Here is a 21,103-nt window from a genome sequence, read left to right as displayed (position 1 = left end):
CCTGCTATGCAACAAACTGGTCCCAGTCTGTGTGTAGCTATCGTCCATGTGACTTCTCTGGTGCCTATTCCTGACCCCATTCCCAGTCCCTGAACTTTGGAACCCCAATTTGACTTCGGCTTGCTACCTGACATCTGCTCCTGATGTAGTAGAGTCAATGGATGGATCCACCCTCTCCCTGTCACACAGAAAATGGTTCCCCTGAAAGTATGAACAGGCAAACTCCTTTGCTTTGATTTAATTATTTTTTTCCTACTGTTCAATCATCCTGGGGACACCCTGGCTGTCCTGCCATCATCCAGATGTCCTGTGGGGACAGAGAGAATGCCAATTTGGTTCCATAGAGAAGTTTCCTGGGAAGCCTCTGACCAGGGTCCAGATCAAGTGTAGGGCCAAAGCTGCCAGCCTCATCACATTATTGACAAAGGGATCACAGCCTGTACTACTAGAGACTGCTTGTCCAACAGTCAGTGACCCATCTCTCCTGGAAAAATACTGCAACCTGACTGATGCATTTGATAAGATGGGGGCAGATCAACTTTTCCCAAACCGCCCCTATGATTGCCCCATTGACCTGGTGCTAGGGACACAAATTCCACTTGGACACATCTACTCCCTCTCCAAGATGGAACCAAAGTCCTTCAAGGAGTATATCAAAGAGAACCTGCAAAAGGGGTTTATTAGGCCCTCCACATCCACATCTGGGGCTCCGACTTTCTTTGTAACCTAGAAAGATGGGTCTCTCTATTCCTGTGTGGACTACAGAGCCTAATCAAAGTCAGCATTCAAAACCACTGCCCACTTCTGTTGATCCAAAATTGTTGGACTAGCCCCACTTTGCCAAGCTATTCACCAGATTGGATCTCTAGGGGGCCTACAACATTGTCCACATTCATGAAGGTGATGAATAGAAGGCTAGTTTCCATTAATGAAATAGACATTTTGAATACTTGGTGATGTCTTTTGGGCTTTCTAATGTTCCCACAACCTTTCAGCACTTTGAAAAATGACATTTTTAAGGACATCCTGGACAAGTTGGTGATAATCTATCTAGGTGACATTTAAATATTTTCCAAGCACCCCAACCAGCATGAACATTTGAGCAGTGCTGCAACAGTTAAGGATTTCTGTCTTATATGCCAAATTGGAGAGGTGTGAATTTGATAAGACAACAATCAAGTTTTTAAAATGTGTGACCACTCCTGAAGGATTGCCTATAGCAGGGGTTGTTAACCAGGGGTATGTGTACCCCTGGGGGTACTTGGACCTGTCCTAGGGGGTATGTGCGGGCAGGTGGGGATGGAGCGCCACTACCTTGCAGGAGCAGAGCTAGGGTGGGCCAAGGGAAGTGGTGCCCCTTTGTGGGGTGGGAAAGCTCACACATAGCAGCCGCCACTGCCACACACCAGCCCAGTGAGCTTCCACGCCCTGCAGAGGGTACCTCTGCCCTCACCTCAGGCTGGTGAGCTTCCCTATCCCTCCCCAACCCTTCTGCTGGAGGTGGTGGTGCTTTGTCCCCGACCGCCTATGCGCCATCCCCATCTCTCTGCTCTGTGTCCAGCTGCACGCTACCCCACCCCACCATTCAGTGTTTGGTCGTGTGCTCCCCACCGGTGTTCAGTCACGTGCTGCCCCCTGGCGCTCGGGCACGCGCTGCCCCCCCCGGTGCTTGGCTGTGCGCTGCCCCGCCCCCCCCCAGTGCTCAGCCATGCGCTGCCCCCCTGGTGCTTGGTCATGCGCTAACCCCCCCCACAGTGTTCAGCCTCACACTAACCTCCCCCGGTGTTCGGCCTCATGCTAACCTCCCCCTCAGGGTTTGGCCTCATGCTAACCTCCCCCCAGCATTTGGCCTCATGCTAACCTCCCCCCCCAGCGCTCGGCCATGTGCTATTCCCCTTGCCCCCCGCTCGGCATCCAGCTGTCGGGGATACTTAGACTAAAAAAGGTTGAAAGCCCCTAGCCTATTGAACCAAGGGAGGTATCTGCCATGTGAGACTAGCAACCACCAAAAGATATCCATGGAATGCAGTGCTTCTTCAGTTTCACCAGTTTCTATAGGTGGTTCATCTAGGGGTAACCCCAATCAGTGCCCTTCTTAAGAAAGGGGTATTCTTTATATGGACCCCAGGGACTCAGGCTGCCCTCACTAGGTTTAAGCAAGCCTTCACCTTGGCCCCCATTTTGATACACCCTGGCCCTACCTGTCCTTTCTCGGTGAAGACTGATGCCTCCAGCTGTGCCATTGGGGCTGACTGGTCTAACCATCAAAAGCAGAGGGACTTCCTTATCCATGTGCCTATTTTCCTGGAAAAGTGACTCCTGCCAAGTGCAATTATAATATCATGGACTGGGAGCTTCTAGACATCAAGGCAGCATTTGAAGAGTGGCACCATTTAGAAGGGGCTCAGGTACAGGTACTAATCAACCATAAAAATCTAGAATACTTGCAGACACCCAGAATCTCAACCAGAGATGGATCCAACGGTCTCTATTCTTGACCTGTTTTAATTTCACCATCACCTACCACCGAAGTACCAAGAACACGAAGACAGGTGCCCTGTCCTGGAAAGATGAATATTCAGAATCTCTTCCTGCATCCTGGGTCCAAGGAACTTTATCAGGGCCACAGTAAACAAAGACCTTGTGACACAGCTTGGAAGGCCCCGAATCATCCCCCACATCAAATTTCAAGTTTCATGATGACCTTCTGGTACCAGGGATGCCTGCACATCCCAGAAGGAGAACAACAGATCAGAGTCCTAGAGCACTGTCATGATGCCCCACTTGCAGGGCACTTCAGACTTGCCAAAACCACCAGCCAAGTCCTCTAAAGTTTCCGGTTGCTCCAGAAACATTGACAAAGCATGCAGAGCTATGTTACCTCATACAAGGTATGTGTTCACACCAAGACCCCATGCATGAAGCAACTGGGCCTCCAGCTACTACCAACACTGAGCCAACCTTGGCACAAGGTATCTGTGGATTTTATTACAGGCTACCCCCCACCCCTCACTCAAGCATTTTGGTGGTAGTGGATCTTCTGACCAAGATGGCTCATTTTGTTCTCTTACCTCAACATCACAGCTCCTAAAACTGCATGGCTGTTCATCAACCACTTTTTCTGGCTAAAATGCCTCCCCATGAGCATCATTTTGGATTACAGATCTCTATTCATATCTCATTTCTGGAGGGGACTCCTGAAGCTATTAGACATCCAGCCATTGACCTCATCAGCCCACTATTCACAAATCAATGGGCAGACAGAACAGTTCAATCAAATAATAGAACAGTATCTCTGGTCCTTTCTAAATTATCCCCAAGACAGCTAGGTCTCTCTATTTCCCCTCCCAGCATTTGCATACAATAATGCTGAACACACATCCACCAACCAGTCTCCTTTTTTCTCTAATTATGATTTTCACCCCCAATTTCATATCCAACCCCCTTGGCCCTTCCACACACCAGCCATGGCCAATTTAGTTATACATCTCCACCAGGTCCAAAAGGAATTAAAAGAGCACTTGGAAACTGCTGAATAGGACTACAAGAAATTTGGAGACAGGGGTTATTGAGAATCACTAGACTTCACTGGGAAGGTCTGGTTGTCTACTGCTATATGAGATCCACATGGCCATCTGGCAAGCTTGATTACTGGTACCTGAGTCCTTCCCCATCACTGCACAGATTAACACAGTTACCTACAGGTTAAGGCTCCCTAGGAAAATGAAAATACATCTGGTCTTTCATACCTCATTACCAAAACTGCATAAGCAAAACCCATTTCTAGGCTGTACACTTACTCATCCACCTCCCATGCAGGTCCAGGAACATATCCTTCATATCTTGGATTCCTAGAGGATCGGGGGGAAATGCACTATCTGGTAGACTGGGAAGGGTATATTCTGAATGAAGACTCTTGGAAACCAGCTAGTAATGTCCATGCACCAGATCTGATTAGGAGTTTCATCAGGCTTTTCCAAACAAACCTGGTATCTAGAAGCTGCCTTTAAGGAAGGAGGGAGATAGCTGTAAGGCCTCTACACTGCAGCTGGGCAACTAGGTCAGCAACACTCAACCCCCTAAGCAGGGCAAACTGATCCTGAGCCTTTTAACTGGTTCCAGTGATCCGCTTGCAGCACCAGGTCCCTTCTGTGCCACAAACTGGCCTCAGCCTGTGTGTAGCTCTCATCCATGTGACTTCCCTGGTGCCTTTTCCTGCATTCCTGCCCCTGTACCCATTCCTTAAAATTTAGAACCCCAGTTTGACTTTGGCTTGCTTCCTGACAGCTGCTTCTGTTAACTCCCTGGGATCAGCACATGTATTTTGGTTTGATTTCAGCTCGCTTCCTGACATCCTCTTCTGGTAACCCCCTTTGGCTTAGTGTGTAGACCCCAGTTTGACTTTGGCTTTGCCCCTGACTATGGACATTGGAAACAACCCCATCATTAAGCACTAAGCTGGATGCCTCTGTGGATTTTGATGGCAGCACCCATTCTAGGTTTAGGTGCCATTGCTGGGAGTGGTGTGGGCAATCCAAGGTAAATATCTCAAGGTGGAAGGAGGGGCTAACAGATCCATAGGGTTTGGGGGTTGCAGGAGTGGTTGTTGGGTCCGGGGGGAGGGTGGGGAAGTGATCTGGGTGGGGAATGCATGGGGCTAAAAATATCCCAGTCAGGGTCAGTGGGGGTAGGAACAGCACAGGGCCAGGGCCAGGGTGAGCAAATGGGCTTTTCTACCCCAGACCTGTGCTGTGAATTACTAGATTGGATAAACCCTTTCCTAAATCAGATTAACATTTTCTTGATCTAAGTTAGCACATCTCCTGAGGTGAACTAACTTAGATTGGGTGCACCATTTTTTGGCCAATTTAAACTCTGAACACCTGCCTGAGTGGGCATTTAGACGGACCTAACCCTGCTTAGGTTGATCAAAATATAACACCTGTATGTACCCAATGTGTCTAGTCAACACTCCACCAGGATGACATAGCTAGAATTGACAAATTACCTTCCAGTAGAAGCTGAGAAGGATTTAATATGCTTCCGGTTTACCAAAGCATAAAAAAAAGTAAGAATGTTTTCTTTATGTCAGCCCTTCAGAAGTCCATTCAGAAAAAGAATGAATGTAGACTGGGGAACATATACCACTTGAATACAATTTAACAAAAACAGCTTCCCATTTTTATAGTATATTTTACAGAATGTACTGTTCTTATAATATTTAATTGGATAGAAATCATTGTAAGTGAGGTTTAGTACTTATCTACCAGTAACTCCAAACAAGGCTGACACATGACTGTTGTTACAAAGAACTGTCAGACTAAAGTTGGGCTTAATGGTATTTAGATTTTTTCTCACTGCTTCAGGCTTGCATTTCAAATTCTGTTGCCTTTAGGCTTCAATGCCATAACTGTTTTCACTGTTTGAACTAAAACTTCATCCTGTCTGCAGCCAGGAGGGAAGAAGAGTCCAGGAGCTCATGCACATTTTAATTTACCTGTAGTGCATTTAAAACTGTCCTGTTATTACAGACCTATTTGTCTCTCAATTTTCAGTCACCCTCTTAGCAGGTTTAAAAAAAAAAAAATGAAATATTAGCATTTTCAACCTAACTGGAATTATTTCAGTGATGAGGGCTTTTGCCAGAATTTCTGAAGGATGTCATTATATATCAACACTGAAATATAATAATTATTATTATTTGTATGTCTATTTTGGACTGAATGTCTCTCCTCCCACTTTCAACCATTTTTTTGCTCAATCTCAGCCTTGTAGCTTCAACAAGTACAGTGCAACAAGTACAGTAAATAAAGTGGCTGAAAAACAGCAAGCCAAGTAGCTGTGGACAAATGTACCTATTAGACACTTCAAAAGGAGAGTGGGAGCTGCCACTCACACATGCACAATCAGATGTTATAATCTAACTGTTGTGCCTACATGATCCTGTAGCAGTACAAGTTAGCTTAGTGCTGTAGCTTTAATCTCAAGAGAAATAGTTCCTATGGTTTTGCTACACATGCATAGCTATAGGATTATGCAGGCGCAAGTTTAATAGTAAGAGCTTATGTTGGGATCATTTAATGTCAATATAATTAAATCTGTCTGTATCTGAAGAAGAACAATTTTATAGCAGCAGTCTCTAAAACGGCAGTTCCCAAACTGTGGCTCATGACCCTGAATAGGGTTGCAGCATCAGTGAATGGATCACAGGAGTGGGGGGGGGGCTGTGGGTTGGGAGTGAGGGGCCATGCTGAGGAAATGGGGCCATAAATGGGGTCATGCTGAGTTCAGGAAGCACTGCTCTAAAACACCTTATGCTTTACTTTCTTAACAGCATACACAACAGAGGAAAGCTTAAGCAAGAGACAACTGCAATGCGACAATGCGAGTAAAACTACTAAAAATACTGTACTAATTGGCTGCGTCTCCACAAGATGTTTTACTGAGCAGTAGACTAACCTGGTGCACAGTAAAGTGTCAGCGTCTACTTGTGCGCAACATTTACTGTGCAGTAAATTAGATTAATTTCTACTACCAAGAAATACAGGTACTAGATTAAATGCATGGTAGCTACTGCATAGTAGTGCATGTGTAGACAGCTGACTGGGAGCAAATTGCTCCTGAGCAGCCCGGACAGTAGCAAGGCAGTTCCTGCCTCCCCTGAGCTGAGCCAGGCAAGCCCCACTCAGCACAGGGTTCACAGGGAGATGCCCCACAAGTGAGACAGTTTCCCTCCTTCCCTCCCCCCCCCCCCCTCCCTGGAGTCTAGGACTGACCCTGTTCCCCTCTGCCAGCTCAGGGCTGGCACCCAGGGGAGCCTGGAGCTCCCCCTGGATGCTGCAGGGAAGCACAGCAGGTCTGCAGCCACCATGAATTGAACTATTCCCATCAGGAGCACATGTAGACACACTCCCAGCCACCTGTTAATGCACCTTAAGGTACTGGTCAGTAACCTGAATGCACATTAATTGAATGTGTAGATGCACTCATTATGTGAGGAATTCTGACTGAAAGTCATACACAGAGAGGCTACTTTTTACTACTCAGATCTGAATCAGCTTGTTTCTTCGTGTCAGACAATCTAAAATGTGTGGATCATTTCACTCCCCCCTTACAACACATCCATTCTTTTTTAGGCTCAGATACCTCCCTTCTCCTGTTCCAGATGAATTCTTAAAAAAAAACAAAAAACACAAAAAGCATGCAGTTTTTCAGCCTTTTGCTATGCCACAGTGCCACTCTATTTCCTTTCCACATGCTATTGAGACCCCAATATAGAATCAGAGACATAGTGGGCAATCTGGCCCCCTCTACACATTTCCACTTAAGGCATGATTAACCAAGTAATAATCAAGACCCAGCTACACATTTAACTAATTAATTGTTTGTTTTATCACACCATAAGCTATGACGTTATCCCACAAAAAATGTGCAATAACTTTGTAGTTTGTTCTAATCATGTCATGAATTGAACGTGGAATATGTGGCCAAGTGCTCCCTTGTGTCTGGGAGTCCCATTAACTATGATGCTCCCAGACACAGGGGTGCACCACCTGCTTCCAGTCCCACAGCAGCCAAGGTTTGCAGTGGGGGCAGTGCTGTCAGCTGCAGGGCTTGCAGTGGGGGCAGCATCTTCACCTGCATGGCTCACAGCAGGGGCAGAGGAAGAATGCTGCTGCCAGTGCAAGCCTCGTGAGGTGTAAGGCAGTATGGGCAAAATCTGCCATTCCTGCAAGACCCCACCTCACAAGGCTCACAGTGGTGGCAGTGTTCTCCCCACTGCCATCACTTCCAGCCTCACAGAGACACTGGCTGCAGGGCTCACAGCAAGGGCAGTGCAGGTGAAAGCTGCTGACACTGTGAGCCCCACATTTCAAGACGCTCACAGTGGTGGCAGTGCATTCACTGCCAATGCTGCAAGCTCTACAGTGACATTAGCTGCGGAGCTTGCAGCAGGGACAGAACAAGGGAATGCTCCTGCCACTGTGATCTCCTCACCTCATGAGGCTCACAGTAGGGGCAGCATTCCCCATTTTGAGCCCAGAGGCCAATGATGTTTGGAGTGGCGAATGCTGCCTGCAAGCCCTGCCAAGCCCCAACAGCTGCAGGGCTGGTGCAGGAGGAGCTCAGGAACATGATCCCAAGGTCCCCCTGCACTGGCAACAAGTTGTGCTGGAATCTAAAGCACGATCCCACAACTGTGCTTCCTGCCATGCACATGTAGTAAGTGACTACAGATGATAGCTGAAAAAAATAACTTGGCAAAACACCAAACTTAAAGATAATACTTCAAAACCTCTTGCTATAATGAACATTTTTATGATCCTTCAGGCTCTTGTAAGATGGTGATGTGATTCATTAAGTACATATTAAGGTCTAAACATAGCTGGGCATGACTTACTGTGTACTCCTGTGCAAGTTACCATGAATTACATTATTTATTTCCTCTAAAATCTGGTTCAGGGGCTTATTTTCTTTGTGCTATAGAGGAATAAGGCAGAGATGATAGTAATAAAAACAAAGCAATTAAAATTCTTAATTGTACTAGATATAGCACCTTCTTTAACATGCTTAAGTGGCAATTTAAAATATTTAAAATAGCCCGTGCTACATTCTTTTTCTTGAAGGTCATAACAGCAACTAAAAAAAGAAAGCTAAATAACACAGCCTTTTAAATTTCTAGTTAAATATCACAGATTCATAGAAAATTAGGGTTGGAAGGCTCCTCAGGAGGTCATCCAGCCGACCCCCTGCTCAAACCAGTACCAGCCCCAACTAGATCATCCCAGCCACGCTTTTGAGCTGTCTAGCTTTTAAAAACCTATAAGGATGGAGATTCCACAATCTCTCTGGGTATGCTCTTCCACTGCTTTACTATCCTCCTCATGAGAAAGTTTTTCCTAATATATAATATTAACTTCCCTTGGTGCAATTTGAGACCATGCTCCTTGCTGTCATCTGCCACCACTGAGGACAGTCTAGCTCCAGCCTCTTTGGAACCACCCTTCAGGCAGTTGAAGGCTGTTATTAAATCCCCCCTCAGTCTTTTTTCTCTCCAGACTAAATAAGCCCAGTTCCCCAGTTCTCCTCATACGTCATGCCCCTAGCCCTCTAACCATTTTCCTTGCTCTTTGCTAGACTCTCTCCAATTTATCCAAATCCTTTCTGTGATGGGGGGCCCAAAACTGGATACAGTACTCTAGAAGTGGTCTCACCGGTGCTGAAAAGAGGGGAGTTATCACCTCCTTTCATCTGACAACACTAAGAAATTATTCCCACTAATACATGGTTGGTGATCCATTGGTATATCTTAGCTGTAGCTGGAACCTTGTTACCATACTTTATTCTGATTGGCAAACTCAGCAGAAAGTCAATGAACTTAATAAGCCATGGAAATGAATTACCCTTGATTTACTTCAATGACATTCCCTCAGATCACAGTTGGGACAAAGACAGGGTAATACATGTTTGTGAAGTTTGCACTGCTGCTTCCCAAACAGAGAGCTTCCTTTATCAGGATTCCATGATCTTCAAAGACCTTTCCAACTATCACAGTGATTAAGCCTGGAACTGATCAGCTAGAGAAGTTGTAAAAATCTTCCCATGAGAAAGATTAAAGTGCCTAGGCTGATTTAAAAAATGATGACCATGTTTTGAGCAGGAACATTGGATTTAGATGACCTCTTCAAGTCTGTTCCCGCCTTATTTTTCTATGATTATATGAAATCAACACATTGTTTAAATTTGGAATTTATGGTTACATAATATGTATCTGTAATAATTTGTATGCAATATAACTTGGCTATGGTCAAAATATGATGGCTATGGAATATGGCAGGTTTCTGATTAACAGCTGAGTGGATGAACAGAGAAAGGATTTAAAAATTAAATGCTATTAAGGTAGCTTATGGTATTCTATGAGTTCATTCAACATATCCATTCCACATTGCAATCGTTCATTTAAACTGAGCACCAACACACCTGAAACTTTTTATAATTAAAAAAAAAAAGTTTTGCTTGGCAATATTTCTGAAAACATGCACTCTAGCAGGCTTGAAGGTAACCAGATCCAAGCATTATGTCAATATCATTAAAAACAGTTGTCCAAAAAGGTGAAAGGAAGAAGGAATGAAAAACAGAATAAGAGAACCATAGGTAATGCAAATCAAAAATGACTATTTCCAATTCATTCTGCTTCCTTTCAGTTTTCTCGTTTTCACTTTGTCATTGTACTACAATCAGCTGGCGGTAAATGGTTGAAATAAAGGATAATTATTCCCATTAAATTATAAAAGCAACCTCAGAATTGTGTTTTTTTCTTCCTTGCTCAAGAAATGATCTGAGATTCCAACACCCAGTCCTCCCCCCAAAAAAGAGTTTACATACAAAGAGCTAAGAACTCTGATTATGAAGCATCAATTATTATATATAGCCAATAATGTATACTATACCTTTGATGCCTCACCCTTCAAATATATAAAAATGCAATGTGTTCTCCAAAAGTCAGACATATGTACAAACATTTGTAAGAGACTTTGAGAGTAAAATGATGAAATGAAGAAAAAAGAACACTGTCATGATTTTAACAACTTTGTACAATATTTAAGCTACTTTTTAACTGTTAAGGTATCCACAAGTAATAAAGACTCCTCAGAAGCATATAGGAATTTTTAAAATCTTTAAAATTACATCCCACAAGGTCTTTACATCTCTAATGAAAGACATCCTAGAAATAACAATACAAAGAAGTGTACATAGAAAGCTGGCATTCCTAGGGAAAAGGAGTTTAAATTCTTTGGATGTTTAAACTGTACACTGCCTTTCATACTTTTATATGGTTTGGTTTCTGTTGGGTATTTTGAAGCTGATTTTTTCACAGTTAAAAAAACAAACACTTTACAACTTTGTTTTTTACTTTCTCTAGAAATCCACTCCCTAAGTTTATCTCATCATATATCCCTACATATTATGGACCTCATGTGACATCCTGACCCCAATGATATCAAGACCCATCAATAAGCCATGTGCACAGTGGCAGACAGTGGATACTGAAAGGGAGAGTGAACTGGGTATGAACAAGGTTTTTCCCACTGTTCCTCTTTCACTTGCAGGCTCTAGCATTCAAGTCTGTATCTCTAATTCCCAAACGCAATAGCTACTGATGTCCCTTTCCCCCAAGAATCTGTCCGATCTCTTTTTCAACCTGGCAAAGCTGTAAACTTCTGCAACATCTGGTGACAAGGAGTTCCACACTTAAATTACCATTGTGTGAAAAATCTAGGGATTTTATTTAGCAAACTGTTAATAAATACTGCTTGTTTCTTGAAGATTCTACCTAGAAAACTCAGAAATATAGTGGCTGGCTATAATTACCTCAATTATCTATTAAAATAATATGAACAATGCAGGGTGAGAGATCAAGCACTTCAGCAATGACTTTTTTCAACAATCAGAGGCTCTTACACTATTGTGAATTCATCATTTTGAATAATGTGCATCATTAAGAAAGTACTTACATTAGGCCTTAATCCCGCTGCCATTTCATAATACTTCTCTGCTTCTTCATTGAGACTGGCTTGTCTAGTGAATTAGAAGGGGGAAAAAACACAGCACTTAGTTTTTCTTGGGTAAAGAGGTTAGTATTCAGATGGGCATTAGTATATACTAATGTTGTGAATTAAGATAAACTAACAGTACATTATATTTGTTCTCACCACTTAAAATACCCCTTTACCAAGTACACAAAAATATGTCAATAAAATTATGATTTTTATAGGTCAGAATATCAGTTCTTTATACTGAAATGCTATGTTTGTATACCTTAGTTTCTTTCTAGATCTCACAGAATGTCATTGTATATTGCATTGAAATATAGGAGTCTCAACTGATCAACAGAGGTTTGCTCGTTTACATCAGCTGCAGTTCTGGTCCATTTTTTTTGTAAATGTATCCATATACTTAATGTTATTTGTGAAGATTTGGGTTACAAAATAGCACAGTCTTTTTCTTCTCTCTTCTCCAAGAAACTGGAATTTTGATCCAAGTAACATTTTAACAACGAATAAAAAACAATGCGCTGACAAATGTAGTTGTGGGCAGACTGAATTTAGCAAATGCCTTCAGCCAAAAAAAAAAGAAAAAAAAATCTTAGAACTGTTGAACAGATTCATTTCTGTAACATTTTGATTTTTCAAACTGGATTTACAAGGAAGCACAAGCATTTGACAATGATGGTAGCAATACCTTTATGCTCTATAATGCCATTGATTTGGGTACTTACCTGGGAAATAGGAGACCTGATGTTAAATCTCCTTTCTGCATGATTTAGCATGTACTTGATGCTAAACCTCTCATCTCTCAAGAGAATATACTAAGTGATAGGGCATTCTTAGTGTCTCTCATTGAAGCTATTCCATTTTAAACAAATATAATTATATATTCATGGGGCCAGAGAGAGAAAGAATGACACTGTAACCTGGTGGTTTGGGTAATCTGCTGTGAAGGGAGCTCTGCAGTTTGCAGTCACTGCTCCGTGTTAGGCTGAAACAAGATTTGCACCTGGGCGTCTCACATTACAAGTGAAAGTTGTGAAATATTGACAACTAAGCAGACAACTCATCCTTCCTCCTCCATTTTGTATCAACAGTTCTGAATGCAGCAAAATTCCATGTAACAAAAAGGTGCCTTGCTCTGGAAGCACAAATGGGGACATACATTTATTCAGGAAAGAGCTTGTGGCACATAGGCCTGGAACAAATAGAAATTCCTGTTCTCTGCAGCCCAGTGAAAATCATTACTCTCCTTTCTTCCAGAAATGGAAGCCGTTCCATAGCCTTTCATAGTTTGAAAAATCTTTTGTTCTTTTTATACAAAGTGGCTAAAAATGCCTCAAAAGCAAAATGAAGCCTTTTTGTTTTTTGCCGACTTCTTATTACTTTAATTATTTTTTAGCTTGGTCACTGACCTCCAAAATCAATTATTCACATAAGCCATGTTGCCAAATAGCAACTGGCAGAGCCCAGAATAACTGTGGGAACAGCCAACAAAATAATGGGCTGCCCAAGACAGGTTACACTTTCCAGTATTATTAATGCTTAGCTTCTTATAATTCTTGAAACAAAGAGAAGGGCAAATGCAGTATGATTTCCTCTACAGGAGATAACACCTGGGCTTTTTTCTGGTTATCTCAGAAATCTTCATACCCTTATCAGGATACCTTGGTACATTTGTATATGCTAAAAGGCTACAGTGCATTTCTTTGCAAGTTTCTCATTCTTATCCAGAGATATATTATCCTGCAGCTTTTGTAGAATGTGAGAAAAGGTAAGAAGAGTAGTACAACAGATATTTCATTAGTTTTCTCAAGATTTCTGTAGCAGTTGTCAGTTCAAGCAATATTATTCAAATAAGTGCTTGAATCCACAGAATTTACTTTGCTGAATATGCAAGGTTTTTAAAATGTATGTTCTTCAGAGATCACCAGCTGCAGGTGTTCACCCTCCATGTGACTTTCCACCCAATTTCTGCAAATTAACCACACAGCATGCTATAGGCAATTCATTCCAATCAATGTGTTTTGATAGACAGTTATTGGTCTTGGGAGGAGAAGGGAAAAAGGAAAATCCTTTTGAAGTCTCACATAATTTACAAGCAGGTTGAAACCACTTCCTCACTAACACTTTGCCAAGGGGAACCAGGTTTATACCTGTTAACTGTTTTAAATTACTCTGCACATGTATCAACTCAGTGGTCCAGTGGTTAGATGCAAGTGTCTAAAAATATTCATTTAACAAGCTTGTGAATCATTCCTGCTGTGCTTTAGTAAAATGAATGCTGAGACATTTGAAACCACTGAACAAAAAGCAGAATTTTAAATCTTAAAAAAAAGAACAAAGAGAAAAAAGAAAGACAATAATACGGAATGCACCACACAGCTTTTAACCACAGGACTGTCAGGAAATGCAACACTCACGAATATTGAAAAATTCTGTATAACAAACAAGGTGTTTTGCTCAGAAGGAACATATAGAAAGCATACTATTTTCAGGAAAGGACTGCTGGCACATGAGCATGGAAAGAATTGAAATTCCTATCCCATCTAGCCCACTGGAAATACATTATTCTCTTTCCTTCCACAAATACATCTTGAAACATGGACTATTAATTTTCAAGTTGAAATCAAATTAAATTTATAGTTCTCTATTAAAAAATGGTTTTTATAAATGAATGCAAACCACACTAATCTGCCCAGGAAAATGCAAGTTCCATTCTCATGGTGTTCTAAAACAGTTCCTTCTGTGAAGGTATAGTCGAATTCTGGTTCACTTTCTCACTGGAAATCTAAACTAGAATTCATTATGTTAAGCCCTGGTATGGCTTCCCCTTGAGAAAAATAAAAGACAGAGGTAGGAAATTGCAGTAACCCTATGCCACTAAGCAGTAAATGGCTCTGGATCAATGTCAAACAATGGAAAGCTTCCACGGGAAGAAACATAATTCACATTTGAGTATAATATTTGATACAACACTGATAAGAATAAAATACAAGAGCAGAAAAGAAATCCAAGAGAAGCCGGGGAAGAAATAGTAGAAAAACTATTTTGTAATTATGAGCTATATCTATTATCTCTATTGTTAGATTTTCATAAGTACTGACCTTGACAGCATACTTGAGTCTTGCCTCTGACACCCAAAGCTTTAATTTAATCTAACTAAGAAAAAAAAATGTCTCTTTTTTTACTAAAACAACCTGCTCTCAACAATTGCTGGACAGAGCAATGCATAAACTGAGGACCTACACTGACTCACAGTCATCTTTAAAAAATGCCAAGCAATCACAAGTAATATCTCACAGTCAGAACTGATGGAACCTGGGTTGTATTGACATCCAACTAAATAATGAAAATGAATTAGTCTTGAATCCTAATGTTGCTAAATACTTTTTATAGGGAAAAAATATAAATGAAATGTTTACTTCATCTTTGTGCCAAGCACAAATATCTGAGTGGGAAAAACATATTATTAACTTGCACAAGGCAGTTACCATGTTATGAAGCCTGTAACTGCCTGCCCCTGGTTAAGTGAAAATCTGGTGTGTATACAGCCAAAGAAAGATTTTTTCCCCTTAGATAGAGATTCTAACTACAAAAGCTAGAATCTATCAGCAAGTATTCTTAAATTAAACTTTTTTGTACCATAATAAAATGATTTCAAACTGTAAATCTTTAAACTTTCATCCTTTTTTGTTTCACAATTAATTTAGAACTTAGCATACAGCCATATGCACATGTAGAATCTCTAAATATTGCCACATTATCTGCATAGTCAGTTATATATGGCAGGGGGTCTGGCAACCTACAGCCCACAGTTCTGGATCCAACTTGAGGATTCACTGGATAAGGCCCATGGATATGGAGCTTTGGTATGGGCACTCTCCCTGTGCTGCAGCAGGGACAAGCACTGGCTGTGGGCACTCTCCCAGAACCACTAGAGACAAGTGGTAGTGGTGGCTGGGTTCTAGCACCTGCCTTTCTCCCTGCCAATGACTGGGTGGGTCACTGCAGCCCACATCCAGAAAAGGTTACCTACTCCTGAATTTCTTGTTCCAGCATGTACTGCGATGTAACCTGTTTCAACTGCCACATGAAACCGATGGCTACAGAATGAAATTTAGAGGTTTGCTTTTGGGAACTGGCATGTAGGTAAAGCAGGTATGCATTAGAATAATGGTTCAGGGGAATGGCAAGGGTTAACTGGTTCTAAAAGCCTGTTTGTGACAGTTTTCCCTTCAAGGCCCACTGTCTGAAGCCAGCAGACACACAGAAAGTATGAAAAAATGAAAAACATGTACCACACTGTTCCATACCATGAGATAAGGTGGCATTAGGTCACAATGCCAAACTGTGCAGCTCTTGGGAGTTCCGGTTTGGGTGGATGGAGACCAATAAATGCCCAAATAAAGATATGTGTGCATGGGATGGGTTTGTGAAACAAAGGAATATGCTGCCAGGACAGAATGTAGACAATATGATAACCACAGGGAGACCAATCAACAAAACCCAAAGATGAAGGGTCAGAGGGGGGAAAAATACAAAATGAGGAATTTCAGAGCACCAAAGGATCCCCAAAAGGGAAACTGAGACCACCATGGACAAAGGGCACACCACCAGCCCGTCTCACCCACCCAACTCGGTGAACTCAGCTCTCAACCTCTAAGCTGCTGACATCTGATATTCAACAAAGAACCTCAGAGTGAAGCTCATGTACTGGCCAGACATACCTTCCCTGTGACAGCTCTAGGACTGGTAGATATAGAACTGTTTGCATTATTCTTAACTGTTATTGCTGTGTAGCAATAAAATTTGCCTATTATCAAATGGAGAGGCTGTGGTCAGTTAGAATCTGGGTCTGCCTGGAACAAGGTATCTGGATCACAAATCCAGAAACTAGAAATCCAGCAGAAACAAGGAACTTGCACTAGCATTGCAGGTCCAAACACCAACCTCCATCCCCATGGCATGCCCCTCTTCATCCCCTCCACCCCCCAAAACAAACTCACAGTAAAATAAGTTTCTTGATATACAGTATTACTGTAGATTAAATCTTTGTTTTCAAATCCTCACATAACACTCACTATCTTCACACACTGAATTGACTGTCTCAGTAGCAGCCCTTTGTTTTACTGAAGTGCCAAAAAAACAGTTATTCCCACAGTATGTGCTTTCAAGCAAAGCTTTTCTTTCTTTGCCTCTTTTTCATCTGGAGATACTGTACTGCTCTCCCCTTTTGTTTCCATCTAATTAGAACAAAGGTGTCACTAAACTACCATTTTTCACTTTAAGAGTAACCACCAGTTAGGTCACAAGAGACTTATCTGATTTCTCACGGCAGCTGACCTCAGGTAAAATACTAGAAAATAAAAGTCAGCTAGTACTGTTGTTATAGAATTCCCCAAGCTCTTCATCACTGAACCCATACAGACATAATTCCCTAGTCCTAATACAGGCTTCAGTATATTCCATTAAAATGTACGCAGTGCTCATGAAAGGTCCTAGAGAGTTTTTGAACAAAGATGAAACAAAACAAAACAAAAAACCCCAAACCCACAGCAAGTAATATATGTGAGCAGTTAGAAATTTAAACAGAATAAACAAACAAATAGCAATTTGACCCTTGAATGAAGCTTATTTGAAAATCAGATCCAGTCAGGAAATAAATTTAACAGGAGAGGACCTTGGAAACAAGGTGTTATTAGTCCAAGTCACTGCTGCAAAGACAGGCTGTTAGGATTCATACAAAACTTGAAGAACGTTATTTTTTTTCTTAAGCTACCACATTGTGAAGCATGCGCCCCTACCTCATTTAAAAAAAACAACTATTGGTCATTTCTTATAAAATTTTCACAACTGGGCTAAACAAATTTCTCAGTAATTAATCTTAGAAAACATAGTTAATATTAAATTGGAGAATCAGTATGAAGGCCTACGGTTCATGTTGTAGCAAAACCCCCAGTTTTTCTTTTTTTTTTTAATTTATTTTAAAATGCATTCCCACCCCTTCCCCAACCATTTCTAACTTTTTCTCTCCCTCCCTGTTCCCTATGGATAAGTGCAAGTGAGCTCAGACTTAGGATAAGCTTTAAACATTTTTATTTTGGTAGCAAGCTTTTGGTTTTGGATATCCACTGTTTTATATTGTATTATTATTAGGTTTGTATTGATTTTTACTATTGTATATTGTTTTATTATCATTTTCATATTGATTTTTGTTTCACATGGATATTGTATGGTTTAGGTCTGTGTTTGTAAGTGAACCAAAATCATGTCAAGTTTCCATTTTATAAATCAAGCCTCCATCTTCTGTCTTCTGCCTGGGCATTCCCTGCATCACAGCTGGTTGAGTCACGTATCCCTCCCATGTAAATTGGTTCCTGGATGAATGAGTGTGATTGGGAATGATTGAAATACAATGGTAGCAGGCCTCTACTGAATGGCCTGTAATGACTGGGCCATCACCTCGCATTGATTCACCCAGGTACCATGGACCTCACCCAGGAACAGAGACAAGAACCAGCATTTGAAAGACAAAAGACCCTGCAGAACCAGCAACTCTCACCATTACAGACATCTGAAACTGCACATCCCTGCATGGAGCACACATGCTCAGTATGCCAGGGGCTGACCCTTGCCTGGGTATGCCTCCTGTCACTAGGGTCACACAAGGTCTGCCCCTATAAAAAGGGGCAGTGAAGACAGACCCAGTGGGACCCATCTGGACCGGCACCATGCCATACCACCTATCCACCCAGAGGCCCTGCCGGCGACCCCCCTCTGGACAACACCTACTGGACAAGGACCCCTTCCAGCCTGGATAGGTAGATATTACCTGCACACCTCCTCCTACAATTTGGACTCTCTCTCTCTCTCTCCTCCTGGACTTCAGTGGACTTCAGCCCCTGCACCAAGTCTCTTTAACCCCTGCTGCCATTGTGTGTGTGTGTATGGGTGGGTGGGTGCAAGGGAACCAATTTGGCATTGTGTCACCATCTCCCCTGTTCAATAAAACCACTGTCATTTGCAACCCCGAGTTGGGTCATGTTTTACTGAATCCCAGTCCCTTCCCTATCTTAAATTCCAGCCTCATTCTCTCTCTTTCTCTCAGCTCCAGTCCCCACCCTCTCTGCTAGTTTCCTGATCTCCTCCCAATTCCATCTTCCCTTTTCTGCCACCCCTCAGCCTCTCCTTGCTTTCCTGCTGTCCCTCAGCCTCCCCTGCTCCTACTGCCTTTTCCCTGTGACTTTCTGCTGCCTTTCTCTGCTTTCCTGCTGCTCTGCCACCTGCTGCTTTTCCTGTGATTTTCTGCTGTCCATCTCTCTGTTTTCAGGCTTCCCCCCACACCTTCTATAATACTCCCCCCACTCCTGCAGCTTCCCAGCTCCTCTTAGCTGTCCTGCAGTTTTCTCCAGCAGCTAGAGCCTTTCTCCAGCTTCCAGCACCTACTGTTGCTCCCTGCAACTTCTTTAGCTGCCCTGGAGCCATCCTCTGGCTCCCCATACCCACAGCCCCTCTTTAACACCCACACTTTCCCTTAGTCCCATTTTCCCTCCCCCCACCTACCTTTTCAGCTCCCTCATAGCTCTGACTCCAGTCCGGCATGCTTCCCTGTTCTGCAGGCTTTGCGTGTTGTCTTTTAATCAATTAAGATCAATTAACCTAAAGTTACCCCCGAGCATCAGTTCTTCAGCCCAGGCCCCTCTAGTCTACCGGTTCTAATCCCGGTGACTTTCATTTCCTGGTAACTTTAACTCCCTACACTTCTACTTTCTTATCTTATCCTTTCCCCAGGTATCCCACATACACCAAGCACATACATACATACACATCACAACATTCAACTTACGAACTCACCTGTGTGTATGTGTAGGTGGGTGGTATGTGTGTAAATTAGTGAATACACATATATAGATATCATTTTGTGTGGAGGGGGGTATATGAATTAGTAATCCACGTATGTGTATTAGATGTGCAGGTGTCGGTAACTGGTAACTGATTCTGTCTAAATTTGGTGTGTGTAGCGTGTATGGGCTTAAACTGGTGATAGGTGTGGATGAACCAAGACTAGTTATTTTGAACATGTGTGTATCTGAGTTGCTAGTGTGTGTGTGCATGCGTGTGTGTGTATGGCATTGTATGCATGATATACGAATTACTGATCTGAGTCTAACTTTTGGGGCGTATAGTGTATGTGCTTGAATTGGTGATAAGTATGCATGTGCCTAGGCTCGTTTGGATGTGTATGTGCCTGAGTTGGTAGTGTGTGTGTGTATGCACCTAATTGATTTGTGTGTGTTTTGTGTATGTGCAATTGTGTCACACCCTCCTGTCTAACAGCACAATATTGAGATCCTGAGAGTTGGCCTGAGCCCCCCAGGGCAACAATGTCATACTCACACCTTCCATCATAATTCCCTATTTTCAGTTGCTAGCAGAACTGTCAGACTAGACTCCCCTGAGTTGAAGTTTTACATGCCTCAGGGTCAGTTTTCTTAGCAGCATACAGGTTGCTATATGCTCACCTACAGCAAGCTCTGTGACTACCATTGAGCCTGCATTGAACTCCAGCAGACATCTGCCACTGAATACAAGTAATCTCACCACATAATAATAGAGTTAATGCAGGTTCATGGTCTTTGTTAGGAAATATCAAGCTGGTTATGGAATAGCTGCTAGCTATTCATTGCAACTTGGAGGCCTGCAATCTGGCTTACTATTATTAAGGGAATATATGGAATTTCCCTACACCTAGTTTATTTCTTGGCAGCTTAAATAATACTTTTTTTTCAGTAACCATTTGAGTGTATATTATTGTCTTTCAATAGAACAGTATTTAAACCTATACAGAATGTTAAGCAGTGCAATTCAGTATTGAGCTCATTGATTTATGCAATTAAAAGTAAACCAAGTTTCCTAAATCAATACTGACATGAGTGATAGTGTAGGAGCAGAGTCTTAACTAAAAGGATTTGCATCCTGGGCAAACCCTGCTGGAGAACAGGGATCAGGTGGTGCTGCTGCTGAGTGAATAAGAAAAGGTGCATTCTTACCCACTTTGCAGACTTGAGAAAAGTTCCTAGCTTCAGCTGCCTTGGCGTGATCTTCCCACACCTACTATTGCTGCCACGGCAGCAGTGCAACATCCATGCACCCAGCTGCTACTACAAGAGCAGTGGTATGGGGCTACTACTGCCTAGACCACCATTTTGGCACCCCTACTAAATTGGCACTTGGGGCTGGTGACCAGTTTACCCGCTGCCCTTGCCAAGTTACATTTTTGCTTAGGAGCATTTCTCAAGTCTTGCTTTCCTCATTGACAAGAGTATCATCTGTCAGATATGTTGGGATTCTGAGAGTCTAGAAAGCAGGATTTGGATCACACATGGCTCTTTTATGAGCAGAAAGAGCAACTCTGAGGGTTCATTCAATTGCCAATTATTCCTTTTCTGTAAGAATATCTGTATTGTGCAAAGGCACAAACAGTTTTTTTAGTTTAACATTTATTCTACTCTGAGCAAATGCTTGGGAAAAAAGGGTGCAAAACAGGTTAC

At 42.3% G+C, this 21,103-nt stretch overlaps 1 protein-coding gene across 2 annotated transcripts in view; it reads right to left on the bottom strand.

Moving 5' to 3' along the window:
* TMTC2 (transmembrane O-mannosyltransferase targeting cadherins 2) overlaps nucleotides 1–21,103 on the bottom strand; it is a 408,111-nt gene that overhangs the window by 29,448 nt on the left and 357,560 nt on the right. For both annotated transcript variants that reach the window (XM_019494181.2, XM_019494183.2), the window contains one exon: nucleotides 11,517–11,580. In XM_019494181.2, coding sequence (XP_019349726.1) covers nucleotides 11,517–11,580 — 64 coding nt within the window. The remainder of the gene's footprint in view (nucleotides 1–11,516; nucleotides 11,581–21,103) is intronic.

Source organism: Alligator mississippiensis, chromosome 4 (assembly GCF_030867095.1).
Source record: "Alligator mississippiensis isolate rAllMis1 chromosome 4, rAllMis1, whole genome shotgun sequence".
NCBI lineage: Eukaryota > Metazoa > Chordata > Crocodylia > Alligatoridae > Alligator > Alligator mississippiensis.
This window is presented reverse-complemented; position numbering and strand designations above follow the sequence as displayed.